The 13,535-nt window shown below is 32.0% G+C and overlaps 3 protein-coding genes across 4 annotated transcripts in view; 2 read left to right on the forward strand and 1 right to left on the reverse strand.

Annotated features, from left to right (window-relative positions):
* LOC100853347 (rust resistance kinase Lr10-like) overlaps window positions 1–9,790 on the forward strand; it is a 67,588-nt gene extending 57,798 nt beyond the window's left edge. Inside the window, exons 1-3 of one of the 2 annotated variants that reach the window (XM_010648307.3) lie at window positions 6,328–7,091; window positions 8,470–8,496; window positions 8,609–9,790. In XM_010648307.3, coding sequence (XP_010646609.2) covers window positions 6,413–7,091; window positions 8,470–8,496; window positions 8,609–9,717 — 1,815 coding nt within the window. In that variant the 5' untranslated portion in view covers window positions 6,328–6,412 and the 3' untranslated portion in view covers window positions 9,718–9,790. Of the gene's footprint in view, window positions 1–6,327; window positions 7,092–8,469; window positions 8,497–8,608 lie in introns of those variants that run through there. The other variant, XM_059733566.1, reaches the window with a different exon arrangement.
* LOC132252672 (rust resistance kinase Lr10-like) lies at window positions 1,731–5,578 on the reverse strand. Its single transcript, XM_059733564.1, has 6 exons — window positions 4,667–5,578; window positions 4,521–4,556; window positions 4,387–4,419; window positions 4,140–4,181; window positions 3,574–3,603; window positions 1,731–3,034 (listed from the first exon to the last, which is right to left on the reverse strand). The coding sequence occupies exons 1-6, from the start codon at window positions 5,355–5,357 to the stop codon at window positions 1,911–1,913; spliced, it is 1,956 nt and encodes a 651-aa protein (XP_059589547.1). The 5' UTR covers window positions 5,358–5,578; the 3' UTR covers window positions 1,731–1,910.
* A 1,041-nt stretch (window positions 9,791–10,831) lies between the features above and the next one.
* Window positions 10,832–12,986, forward strand: LOC100853386 (rust resistance kinase Lr10-like). The gene has a single exon (XM_059733567.1). It carries the CDS (start codon window positions 11,810–11,812, stop codon window positions 12,758–12,760), a length of 951 nt encoding a protein of 316 aa, XP_059589550.1. The 5' UTR covers window positions 10,832–11,809; the 3' UTR covers window positions 12,761–12,986.
* Window positions 12,987–13,535: the final 549 nt, after the last annotated feature.

Consider the following 13,535-nt stretch of genomic DNA (forward strand, 5'->3'; position numbering starts at 1 on the left):
ATTAAAACATGAATTTCCTAAGTAATTAAAATGACTACTCATTAACTTGAATTCCATTGTTTCTCATTTTAGCAAAATAAATAAATAAAATCCCTTTTATAGATGATAATTGCTGCAAATTGTTAAATTGTTGGAAGAGGCATATTATAGGGTTTTGCTTTGATATTTTTGGTGCTTCTAAATAGATTGAACCAATTTAGTAGGCTTTTACACTCTCCACATAAGACAATTATATGTTATTTTATGGGGATTGAGGATGGAAATTTCACTTCAAGGCATGATGAAAGTTTTTTTTTTCTTGAAAGAACTGACACAACTAAAGTTGATCTGAAATGCAAATCCTTATATATGTGTGTGAATAGAAAATCACCAGTAATTGCTAGTTTTTCTTTTATGCATCTGTAAGAGATAATAATAAACTTGGTAGCTTGTTATGCTTTTGAAATTAATAAATCATAATCTATCACGTGATGATGCCATATAGATTAATTTTAGGTGGTATTCTTGGACTGAAGCCTAGGACTTTGTGTTCCTTCCCATGGTTCCCACAGGGCTTTTTTTTTTTTGGGGGGGGGGGGGGGGGTCTTTGATGTTTCCATATCAAGATACAAATAGATAAAATGAAATTATGTCAAAATTTCCGTTTCCATATCAGGGTGAAAAGGAATATGGCATGGGCTAATATTGTGTAGCACGTACCTTTTTTTGGCTTCTTTATGCACTCAATTTCAGATTACATGTCATTACTCATCTTCAGCCTACATTTCCCACCTTCTGCTTTACAATTTCCACACACAGGTTTTGACCAATTCATGGAAAATCTAGATTCCCCGTATTCTATATTTAATGGGAGTGAAGCTTCGGAAATCTAGCAAGCAAAATATATTCATAAATAAATTAAAATAGACATTGCTCATAGATACGTACTGGAATACAATGTATGGTATTATCGTCATAATTCATGTAGTATTATGGTCCTATCACATCTAGCACATTTCACATTTCTAAAGATAAAAGAAATAGAGTCCTATAAATATAAGGACCAACTTACTTTTAGTGTTAAGAAATTTGACTCGATGGTTTTATTTGAAAAGTCATATTCAATAAATAAAGCATCAAAATTGACCACATGTACAATGGTCCACAGAAATTATTGAAGGAGTGTGAGTTGTAGGAGACCATTTTAAAATTTTGAATATTTATTTACTCCTACAATTTTATGCTCATAATGAATTATAGTAATAGACATATACCAAGGAAAGGTTTGAGCTCTCAAATTGTTGCTTCTTTGTTAATTCTCTCTCTATTAAAATGCAACTTTTGATTTGAGAGCCTGATTTAAAGTGCTAAGGGTAAGATCAAAGTCCTAATTAAATTTCAATAAGGAGTAGAAATCTATGAATGGAGAAATCAAAGTGTCCATTAATTTGAAGAACCATATATGGAATGGTGCAATCCAATGTCCAAGAATGTAATTGTAACCTTTGGAGGGCCCAAGGACACTTCTCTAACAAAAACTATATGAATTACTTACAAAAGAAATGTTGTAATTGGCACTATTGATCCTTGAAAGCCTAGATTACTACTAGCAACAAGTTATAACAAAATAACTTACTTGAACATCTACAACCCTAATAATTATTTTTGTAGAATATTTGAAAAAAAAGAAAAGAACTTCAAAGGAAATGGAGGATTTTCTTTGATAATTTTACGGGCAAGCAAGAACACTATTCAAACATCTAAAATGATATTTTATTACTTGTACATAACCTTTCTTACAAGGAACCAAACTATTGTTTGAAGTAGAAACTTTATTTTATTACATACACTGATCTCATAGAAACCTTACACATAAGACACAATCACACATTATTATTGGATTACAAAATAAGCAACTAGATGGAGTAGGACTACCTTCCATTTAAGCTGATTGTACCCATGGAATTGGATGATGAAATTGGTACCTCTACCATGGATTGCTCATGATTCTCGATAGACCATAGAGTTGGCTTAGGAGGCATTTTCAATAGTTCAATCTCTCCTTCAAGCATCTCCAATGTTTTGCTCATTGAAGGACGATCCATAGGCTTCATTTGTACACACCATAGCGCAACTATCACCATTTTCCTTACATACTTTTTTTCATCCTCAGTGGCATCTCCCATTTCCTTGTCCTCTTCTTGATCATATCTATCATAAATCCATGATGGGAAATATATTTGACTTGAATGCTCTGCAAATGCATTCACATTCTTCCTTTTTCCCACCATTTCCAATAACAACATTCCAAAACTATAAACATCAGCCTTAAATGATACACCTCCAATGTTTTTGTAGAACAATTCAGGAGCAATGTAGCCCAAGGTTCCTCTAGCAGCAGTGACTGATACAATACTTTCATCTGTTGAGTATAATTTTGCAAGACCGAAATCTGAAACTTTTGGTGTGAAGTCTTCATCAAGAAGAATGTTGTGTGGCTTGATATCAAAATGAAGAATTTGCATATCACACCCTTGATGTAAGTATTCGATCCCACGTCCTACTCCAAATGCAATCTTGTATAATCTTTCCCAACTCAAAGGAATGTTGTTTCCTTGATCAAGAAAAACAAACTTATCAAGAGATCCATTGGGCATGTAGTCATATATAAGGGCCCATTTTGATCTCTGTATGCAAAATCCAACAAGTCTCACCACATTAACATGATGAATTCTTCCAATTGTAGCAACTTCATTGATAAAATCTTGCCCATTAGCCTTTGACATAACCAACATTTTTACAGCTACAATGCGGCCACTTCGGAGTTTTCCTTTGTACACAGAGCCAAAACCTCCTTGACCCAATTTATGCTTAAAATTATAAGTCATCTTCTTTATGTCTGAATATGTGTATTTGATTGGTCGAAGATTTTGGTAGTTATGTAGGAATTCTTCAATATCATCATCTAATGATAAATGTCTCCGTCGAAACTTGTAAATTAAATAGGCAAAGAGGCACAAAATACCAATCACAGCTCGTCCGATGATGATCATGACTACATATAAATCACATGTTAAAGATATGAAAAACGTCAGAGGAAGATTTATAATCATCTAACCACATTCAATCATCAAATGCAACAAATTAAAAGGTCATTTCACCTATATCTTAGGTTTTGGATTTCCACTCAAACATAGTCATGTGACTCTTTTTCTTTTGGGTGACAGCATGATATACATAAAGGATGGAATAATCAATTGAGAAAATTTGTTTTGTTGTACAAAATTAAGGAATGAAATTAGATGCCAAATTCCAGCTCTATTCTTCAATTTCCTTGTACTCTAACAAATCTGGAAATAATTTGAAATCAAATACATCACAAATTTAGAAAATAATAATAGTAATTTTATTTGAAAGAAAATTTCTGAATTTCACAAATTGGAATTTCAATTTATGATTCATTTTGTACAACCAAATGCATTGCAAAACTTGTTTGTCAGCTCTTATCTTGAATGAAAGGATTCCAAAAGTGCCAAGCAAAAAGAGGTATAAGACGTGTGCAATGATATACTTATTGAGATTTGGAAGCCTTACCCATGAGTTGTAATATCAAGATTGCCCCAACTGCAAATATGAGAGGAACAAAAATTATTACGTTCAAGAAAAGAAAGATTCATACATATGATAGATTTAAAAATAAGCAAGAAACAAATACAAGAGAAATATCATTACTGCTATTGGTTTTGATTAAAAATTAGGAAGAGATGGATAGGATAGAAGAGAAAAGGTAATATTAATAATAATAATAATCATCATCATAGTTATTATTAGTTAAGTGGAAGAAAAATCCAATGATTTATTATACTATTGATTAATTTAAATACATTTTCTTTATTCAGCTATGACCTCAGTCTCAAATGTCTTATAATATTTTTAAAATTTTTAGAAATTCATTATATATATTTAAATTAAAAATAAAATCAAGCACATACCACATATTGATTATTGTGGGATTGAATGTGTAATTTAGAATAACAGTTCTTTATTTTATTCATTTATAGTGAACTCTAAAAATAAATTATCATTTCATTTTATCATCAAATTAATAATTTATTATTATTATTATTATTATTATTATAAAGAACTTCTCAAAGCCTTACAAGATAAAGTCATTATGCCTCCATCTCCAAGAAATCCGAAGTCTGCACGTTTAAATTCAGTAAATATGGTCAATGGTAAAAGTAGAAGAAGCTTTTGCATTTTGCTCTATGTGACTGCCAACTAGACAATGATATTAAGCAGCCCACAGGTACCATCTTGAAATTAATGGAATGAAAATAAAAAAATAAAAAAAAATAAAAAAATCTCTTTCTTTCTTCTACAACAAATGGAACTAATAAGCCTTACATTCGATAAAAAGGTCCACACCTAATATATATCCTGTTAACAGAAAAACAACATAAATTGAATTTAACATGAGAAAGATAATAGAAGTAAAAATGAACATGAAAGATAATAAAAGTAAACTCCCAAAGTCTCACTGATATAGAGAAAGAACCATGTCAGAAAGTTCGGAGCTGCAAGATCAAACCAATTAAGCAAATATTATTAGTTATAAAATGTTGAAGGGACTTATGCTTGCAAGCAAATAAATACATGAATGGATAAAAATAAACATTGCTCATACATTTGGTGCACTGTACGGTATAATTGCCATAATTCACATCGCAGTCTAGCCCTTTCACCTCGCATTCGCTTTTGCAGCGGAAGCGCAAGAATGAAAGTTCAAGCCCCAGAAGCAGCATTTCTTGCATATCTGACATTGAAAGATTGCCGGGCTTCAAGAATTGAGTAATAATAGTCCTGCTGATGGTGCATGGATACTTAATATCTCCCACTTCCATGGACTCGCTCCCGAGTAGTCCATAAACATATGCTTGTGAGGAAGATGAAGTCGCATTGCAAGGAGTGATAGGAATGTAGCTGCCGTCACTTATTGGCTGGTCGCAATTCATTAAAACTGCTGTACTGGTCATTCCCTTCCACTCCAAATAGAGAGGAGTTGAGAGACAGTTGCCCTTTTCGACCCCAGGATCCACTACCCGAATGGTATAGTGATCGTAGTTGATATCAGCAACATAGTATTTCTCACCCTTCCGGGCGCCGTTTAACATAGTACGATTGTTTTCGCAGACCAATTCATAGTCAGGATCACCACACCCAGATGGATCACCTTTCAATCGGAAAGGGTTGCTGATGTTTTGAATCTCTCCACAAGAAGAGGGTCTGCAAGTCTGGTTTCCATTAGCAGCACAAATTGCAAGCAAGAAAGTGTGGAAGAGCGCTAACGCCACAAGTTTTGCTTCTCTAAACATCATAACATTTGAGAGAGATACGGAGTTGGAATTCTTCAGTTTTATGTTTAATTTAAGAGAGAGATATCAAATTATCCCCCAACAGGCTTGCGGTCCCAATTTTCCTGCAACTTGGAAAGAGTGTCAGATGAGCCTTATTGACTGTTATAGTCAACTACTTTGATTTTTCTATGTATGGATAACTTCACATTGAAGAAACGCACACCCACCCTTTGTTCATGATCAGGTTCAATCATTAGAGGCTTCTGAATTAGCATAATGAAAATGAAAATCAAGAATCACTATATTTGAAATTATTATTATTATTTTAAAAAAAAAAGGATCTTACTACTGAATTAGTAATGTATACCAAATTACTAAGTTACCAAATTACCAAATTAGCAAGTTTTCTTGACATGGGCCATAATGTATACCAAATTAACCTTATACAAATAATGAATTATGTACGGTATCATGCTAAGTTACCATTTTTCCAATAATTTAAACTTCTATATGTTTTATATAGTTTTTTATTATTTGTATTTGAAGTTTTATTTCTTCTAATCAAATGCCTACTTTAAATCAAAATTTGATTTTTAAAAAAATATACAAAATAAATTAAGCAAGACGGTCCATTTAGATTTAAATTATAATAAATGAAGTATTATTAAATTTTTATTATTTGTATTTGAAGTTTTATAAAAATGTTTATATGTTTTTATGTAGGTGTTGAACATCATGACATTTGAGAGAGAGATACTAAGCTGGAATTCTTTAGTTTTAAATTTGAATTTCTCTAGCAGGCTAAACCAACTTGCAATCCCCATTTGACGACTTTGATTTTTATGCACGCGGATAACTTCACATTCTGGTAAAGCATATACATGTGATACAGAGTGAAAATCTATTAGTAAAAGTGACTGAATAAAATGTACAACCGCAGTAATCCTCCTTCCTACAATTCTTCTCTATAAATTTTCAGGCTAATCTCCTCTCGATATTTGTATCTCCCTTTCCACTTTCTTTCCTATCCCAGAGACTTCTGTCCTTGGCAAAAGTCACAAATTCCTTCCATAAAAATGGATCGATATCTCTGTTTGTTTTTGTTCTTGTTTCTGACCTTGTTTGTGGAGATGAGAGGGGGCCGAGATGAGTGCATGACATCAAATCGTTGTGGCGACCAGGGTCCACTCATCCAGTTCCCTTTCCGTCTAAAAGACCGGCCACACCACTGTGGATATCCGGGATTTGAGTTATCTTGCACTGAGAATAATCAGACCATGCTAGACCTGCCAGTTTCGGTAAAGATCTTGGTGAAGAAAATAGCTTACAAATCCCGGGAAATCATTGTCCAGGACCCGGATAATTGCCTTGCGAGACAGCTTCGAAACTTTAATTTAGCTGCCTCCCCCTTCTACTTCAAATTTGAACGGGACTTCACCCTCTTCACTTGTTCCTCAGACAAAACAGAATCATATGGTTTTCAGTCCATCCCTTGCCTTTCTATCCCTGGTAACCCAGTTTATGCTGTTCATTCCTCCAGATATGTCGAAGATATGGATCTATCCTCTTGCCGTAGGCTTTACAGCGCTTCAGCTCCAAGTAATCGAGATTATGGGGATTCAATGTTCAATGCAAGGGCATTTTCTTTGAAGTGGTCGAAATCAATATGTGGAAGCTGCCCAGGAGGAGGAAAAATATGCAGACTGAAGAAGAGTAATAGCACGGAACAAGAAACTGAATGTATTAAAGTTAAAGGTACTCTTGTGTATCTTAATTCCCTATTCATCTTCTTTTCATCTTTCATGCCCACCTCATATCCTCTACTATGATTTAATATACAAATGCTCCATTTTGGAATAAAAAAAACCATTGCAAAGGATATGAGCTGATAAATTCTGCTGATTGAATTTATAGGTTACCAATGCGGAACTAAAATCTTGGATATAATTTACATTTTATTGGGATTTTGAAAATCTGAAAAAAAAAAAAAAGAGAGAGAGAGAGAGAGAGAATAATTTGATTATAACAGATAAAATAATCTCTAAATCTGAAAAATTAATTTGAAATAATTAGTGAAAATAATTTTTTACATTTTAAAACTCTTGTTAGATGAATTATTGGGTAAAGTAATATATTGTTTTTCTTGCATTTCACCTCAAAACATTGAGCTAAACTAACATCTTCTTTTCTTTCTTCAAATTTTTAGAGCTCAATAAAATTAAGGGAAATAATTGAACAAAGACTTAGATGTTTATTTTGGATTTAACTTTTTGAAAAATTAAAGAAATAAAAGAAAAATGTTAAAAGTTCTTTTATAATGGATTCTTTCCTAGCTACTTACAATCAATATTTTTCTTTATTTTCTTCATATTTTTCCAAGGATGTGAACCTAAAAATACAAAGTAATACAATTGATATTCAAGCATTCCTTTTGGATATGGAAATATTTAATAAAAGAAAATTACTAAGATTATTGAATATAGATTATTTTCTTAATTTATTTTTTCATATCCAAGTGGACCATACTAACCCTAAACTTTCCAAGTAATTCATCTTTATTTCAACTCTCAATAATTACAATTGTGTAAAAAAAACTCCATAAACATCATTTTTCTAGTTTTAATAGTTATCCACATGGATGACTTTTCCCTTATATCTAAGATGAGAAGTTAGATGTTAATGGTCAATCAAACCGACAAGCGTTATCGTACCTACCAATTGGATCACTATATATAATGGTATAGAATAAGGATAGAGATTGCTCCACATTCTTTTTACATAGAGTTTCATTTTTTATTTTAGTTTTTGTCATAAAATAGGATGAATTTGTGTCTGAGGGAGTCATGGAGACAGTAAGTTATTATGAAACATAGTCTAACTATGATACATAATAGGGATTAGAAGGGTATGTTTGAATTTTCACTACAAGTTAGGATAGAGTTAGTAGTAGAATTGGTACAACCTTAAAAGTAGAAGCATAGAATACAAGAAAGAAACCAAAAGATAAGGTTGAGGCCTAGCCTAAAATTAACTAGATTAAAATCATATCACATGAACATGTAATTTAGCATGTTTTTTTTTTAATTCCAAGAGCATAACAAGCTAATTACTTTTTTTTCTTAATATTTTATAGGTGTATCGAAGAAAATAATTGTGACAGGTAATATTCTATTCATAAATATTTTATTATAGAGATAAAGATTCTTAATTTGGTTATTTTATCTATTTATTTATATAAAAAAGTTTAAGTTTTCTTCTTTTTATGTATGTAGGTGCAATCTTTGGTTTTTTTCTTCTCGTGTTAGTGATTGTTATGCTTTATCGTGTCTATAGCTCAGATAAAGTAGAAAGAGAGAATAGAGTAAAGGTTAAAAAGTTTCTAGAAGACTATGAAGCTCTCAAGCCCTCAAGATACTCCTATGTTGATGTTAAAAGGATCACAAGTCAATTCAAAGATAAATTAGGCCAAGGAGGATATGGAACTGTGTACAAAGGAAAGCTTTCAGATGAAGTTTTTGTTGCAGTAAAAATCCTTAACAATTCTCAAGGAAATGGGGAAGAGTTCATTAATGAAGTGGCAACAATGGGTACAATCCACCATGTTAATATAGTTCGTTTAGTTGGATTTTGTGCTGATAGATTTAAACGAGCTCTAATTTATGAGTACTTACCAAATGAGTCATTGGAGAAGTTCATATTTTCAAAAGTTGTCAAGAACTATTCACTTAGTTGGAAGAAACTTCAAGAAATTGCTATAGGTATAGCAAAAGGAATTGAGTATCTTCATCAAGGTTGTGATCAAAGAATCCTTCATTTTGATATCAAACCTCATAATATTTTACTTGACCACAACTTTAATCCAAAGATTTCTGACTTTGGTTTAGCCAAATTGTGCTCCAAGGAACAAAGTGCAGTCTCTATGACAATTGTAAGGGGAACAATGGGCTATATCGCTCCAGAAGTGTTATCTAGGAATTTTGGGAATGTGTCTTATAAGTCAGATGTTTATAGTTTTGGAATGTTGTTACTTGAAATGGTTGGAGGAAGGAAGAACATTGATGTTAGTGTGGAGAGTACTAGCCAAGTATATTTCCCAGAATGGATTTATAATCATTTGGATATAGGGGAAGAATTGCATATTCGAATTGAAGAAGAAGGAGACGTTGAAATTGCAAAGAAATTAGCAATTGTGGGACTTTCATGTATTCAGTGGTGTCCAGTGGATCGTCCTTCCATGAAAATTGTGGTTCAAATGTTGGAAGGAGAAGGAGACAAGTTAACCATGCCTCCTAACCCTTTTGCTTCAACAGTTCCAACAAACTTGAGCAAGCCAGGTAGAGTTTTTCAACAAGAGTTGGCAATAATTTCAGAACTAGAGTAAAAATAATTGTTTATATGTTCAACTTATTATGAATGTATAGTTTAATAAAAATTCATATTGTAGTTGTTCATCATCATAGCATCTTTATTTATATTTCTGTTAATTGAACATATGATTGTATAAAATGATTATACTAGTGGCTCAATTGATGTTAGATTCCAGAAGTTCTTATTCCCATGTAATGTATTTCTTGTGTATTAAATTTTAATGAATATGTCCAAGAATATTCTCGCAACCCAATTTATAGTTCAGCTACACACAACTCTATAGATCACCTTTCAATCAAGTAAGAGTAACTAATGTCCATCACATTCAAGATAGAAAGTATTGCACGAAATAGTAATAGAATTAGATCTAGGAAACTTGAAAATAAGAGTCCCATCCACTACACCTATATAGAGTTTCTTTTGTTTCTTTTTTCTTCTTCTTCTTTTTTCTTTTTTACCTTTACCACTTTTTTATTGGATTGAGAAGTAAGCCTAATTAGTTATGTAATCACTAAATTATACTGAATGGTGATGGCTCGTTGGAGAACTTTGCATCGAATAAAATGGAGATCGATTTCGATGTGTTTTCTCCTTGCATGAAACACTGGATTTGCTGCTAGCTAAGTAGCACTTCGGTTATGACACCATATCAATGGTGAAGATAAGGCATGTATCCTAACAATAAAGGAGTTAGAGAGTCAGGTGAATGCTTGATCTTGAACTTTATCAATACAAATTACCAATGGACCATATGTACTAGACCACGAAAAATATTAGATTGTGGGAGAAATGAACCATATGATATGTGACCATGTAGTAATCATTGAGAAAGGAAAAAAACATGGACTCAATAGATTATTTAATAATAATAATAATAATAATAATAATAGACTCAAACTCTCTCAATATATGGTATATATTGTTTAACCTAAACAACAAAAAGCCTAGTGGCTGAGGACCTTGTCTTAGCCGAGAGGTCTGAGGGTTCCTCCATGTGTTTAAGATTAATTGCATTTAGGCCAGAACATCAAATCAATGGAACAATCTACTTTGTTTCACTAGGCCAAGCCCAATGGTAGGTCCATAGCCAGAGCTTGGATCATGTGCTAGTCAGGCTGGGTTAGGCCTAATACAGACCTAATTTGATCATGGCAGCCCAATAAGATAATGGATTCTTTCCTAGCTACTTACAATCAATATTTTTCTTTATTTTCTTCATATTTTTCCAAGGATATGAACCTAAAAATACAAAGTAATACAATTGCTATTCAAGCATTCCTTTGGGATATGGAAATATTTAATAAAAGAACATTACTAAGATTATTGAATATAGATGATTTTCTTAATTTATTTTTTCATATCCAAGTGGACCATACTAACCCTAAATTTTCCAAGCAATTCATCTTTATTTCAACTCTCAATAATTACAATTGTGTAAAAAACTCCATAAACATCATTTTTCTAGTTTTAATAGTTATCCACATGGATGACTTTTCCCTTATATCTAAGATGAGAAATTAGATGTTAATGGTCAATCGAATCGCCGAGTGTTATCGTACCTACCAATTGGATCACTATATACAATGGTATAGAATAAGGATAGAGGTTTCTCCACATTCCTTTTACATAGAGTTTCATTTTTATTTTAGTTTTTGTCATAAAATATGATGAATTTGTGTCTGAGGGAGTCATGGAGACAGCAAGTTATTATGAAACATAGTGTAACTATGATACATAATAGGGATTAGAAGGGTATGTTGGAATTTCCACTACAAGTTAGGATAGAGTTAGCAGTAGAATTGGTACTACCTCAAAAGTAAAAATGTAGAATACAAGAAAGAAACCAAAAGATAAGGTTGAGGCCTAGCATAAAATTAATTAGATTAAAATCATATCACATGAACATGTAATTTAGCATTTTTTTTTAATTCCAAGAGCATAACAAGCTAATTACTTTTTTTCTTAATTTTTTATAGGTGTATCGAAGAAAATAATTGTGACAGGTAATATTCTATTCATACATATTTTATTATAGAGATAAAGATTCTTAATTTGGTTATTTTATCTATTTATTTATATAAAAAAGTTTAAGTTTTCTTCTTCTTATGTACGCAAGTGCAATCTTTGGTTTCTTTCTTCTCGTGTTAGTGATTATTATGCTTTCTCGTGTCTATAGCTCAGATAAAGTAGAAAGAGATAATAGAGTAACGTTTAAAAAGTTTCTAGAAGACTATGAAGCTCTCAAACCCTCAAGATACTCCTATGCTGATGTTAAAAGGATTACAAGTCAATTCAAAGATAAATTAGGCCAAGGAGGATATGGAACTGTGTACAAAGGAAAGCTTTCAGATGAAGTTTTTGTTGCAGTAAAAATCCTTAACAATTCTCAAGGAAATGGGGAAGAGTTCATCAATGAAGTGGCAATAATGGGTACAATCCACCATGTTAATATAGTTCGCTTAATTGGATTTTGTGCTGATAGATTTAAACGAGCTCTAATTTATGAGTACTTACCAAATGAGTCATTAGAGAAGTTCATATTTTCAAGAGCTATTAAGAACTATTTACTTAGTTGGAAGAAACTTCAAGAAATTGCTATAGGTATAGAGAAAGGAATTGAGTATCTTCATCAAGGTTGTGATCAAAGAATCCTTCATTTTGATATCAAACCTCATAATATATTACTTGATCACAACTTTAATCCAAAGATTTCTGACTTTGGTTTAGCCAAATTGTGCTCCAAGGAACAAAGTGCAGTCTCTATGACAGTTATAAGGGGAACAATGGGCTATATCGCTCCAGAAGTGTTATCTAGGAATTTTGGGAATGTGTCTTATAAGTCAGATGTTTATAGTTTTGGAATGTTGTTACTTGAAATGGTTGGAGGAAGGAAGAACATTGATGTTAGTGTGGAGAGTAGTAGCCAAGTATACTTCCTAGAATGGATTTATAATCATTTGGATATAGGAGAAGAATTGCATATTCGAATTGAAGAAGAAAGAGATGTTGAGATTGCAAAGAAATTAGCAATTGTTGGACTTTCATGTATTCAATGATGTCCAGTGGATCGTCCTTCCATGAATATTGTGGTTCAGATGTTGGAAGGAGGAGACAAGTTAACCATGCCTCCTAACCCTTTTGCTTCTACAGTTTCAACAAAGACAAACTTGAGCAAGCCAAGGAGAGTTTTTCAACAAGAGTTGACAATAATTTCAGAAGTAGAGTAAAAATAATTGTCCACATGTTCAAATTATTATGAATGTATAATTTGATAAAAATTCATATTGTAGTTGTTCATCATCATAGCATTTCTATTTATATTTTTGTTAATTGAACAAATGATTGTACAAAATGATTATACCAAAATTGATGTTAGATTCCAAAAGTTCTTGTTCCCATGTAATGTATTTCTCCTGTATGATATTTTAATGAATATGTCCAAGAATATTCTCACTGCCCAATTTATAGTTCAACTACACTTGACTCTATAGATCCACCTTTCAATCAAGTAAGAGTAACTAATGTCCCTCACATTTATGATATAATCAAATCTATGAAGCTTGAAAACAAGAGTCTCATCCATTATACACATATAGAGTTTCTTTTGTTTTTTTTTTTTTCTTTACCACTTTTTATTGGAATGAGAAGTAAGACTAATTAGTTATGTAATAACTAAATTAAGTTGATCCTTCAGTTAGACCATATTGCCCAATAACTTGATAAAACATATAATATTTTACTTTGCACAAAGAAACAAGAGTTTCCAAACAAATATTTGGCCTTTAATCCATGACTACAGTTTTATAAATTTAAGCTTAATTCTCTACCATC

The sequence above is a fragment of the Vitis vinifera genome, chromosome 16 (genome assembly GCF_030704535.1).
Source record: "Vitis vinifera cultivar Pinot Noir 40024 chromosome 16, ASM3070453v1".
NCBI lineage: Eukaryota > Viridiplantae > Streptophyta > Magnoliopsida > Vitales > Vitaceae > Vitis > Vitis vinifera.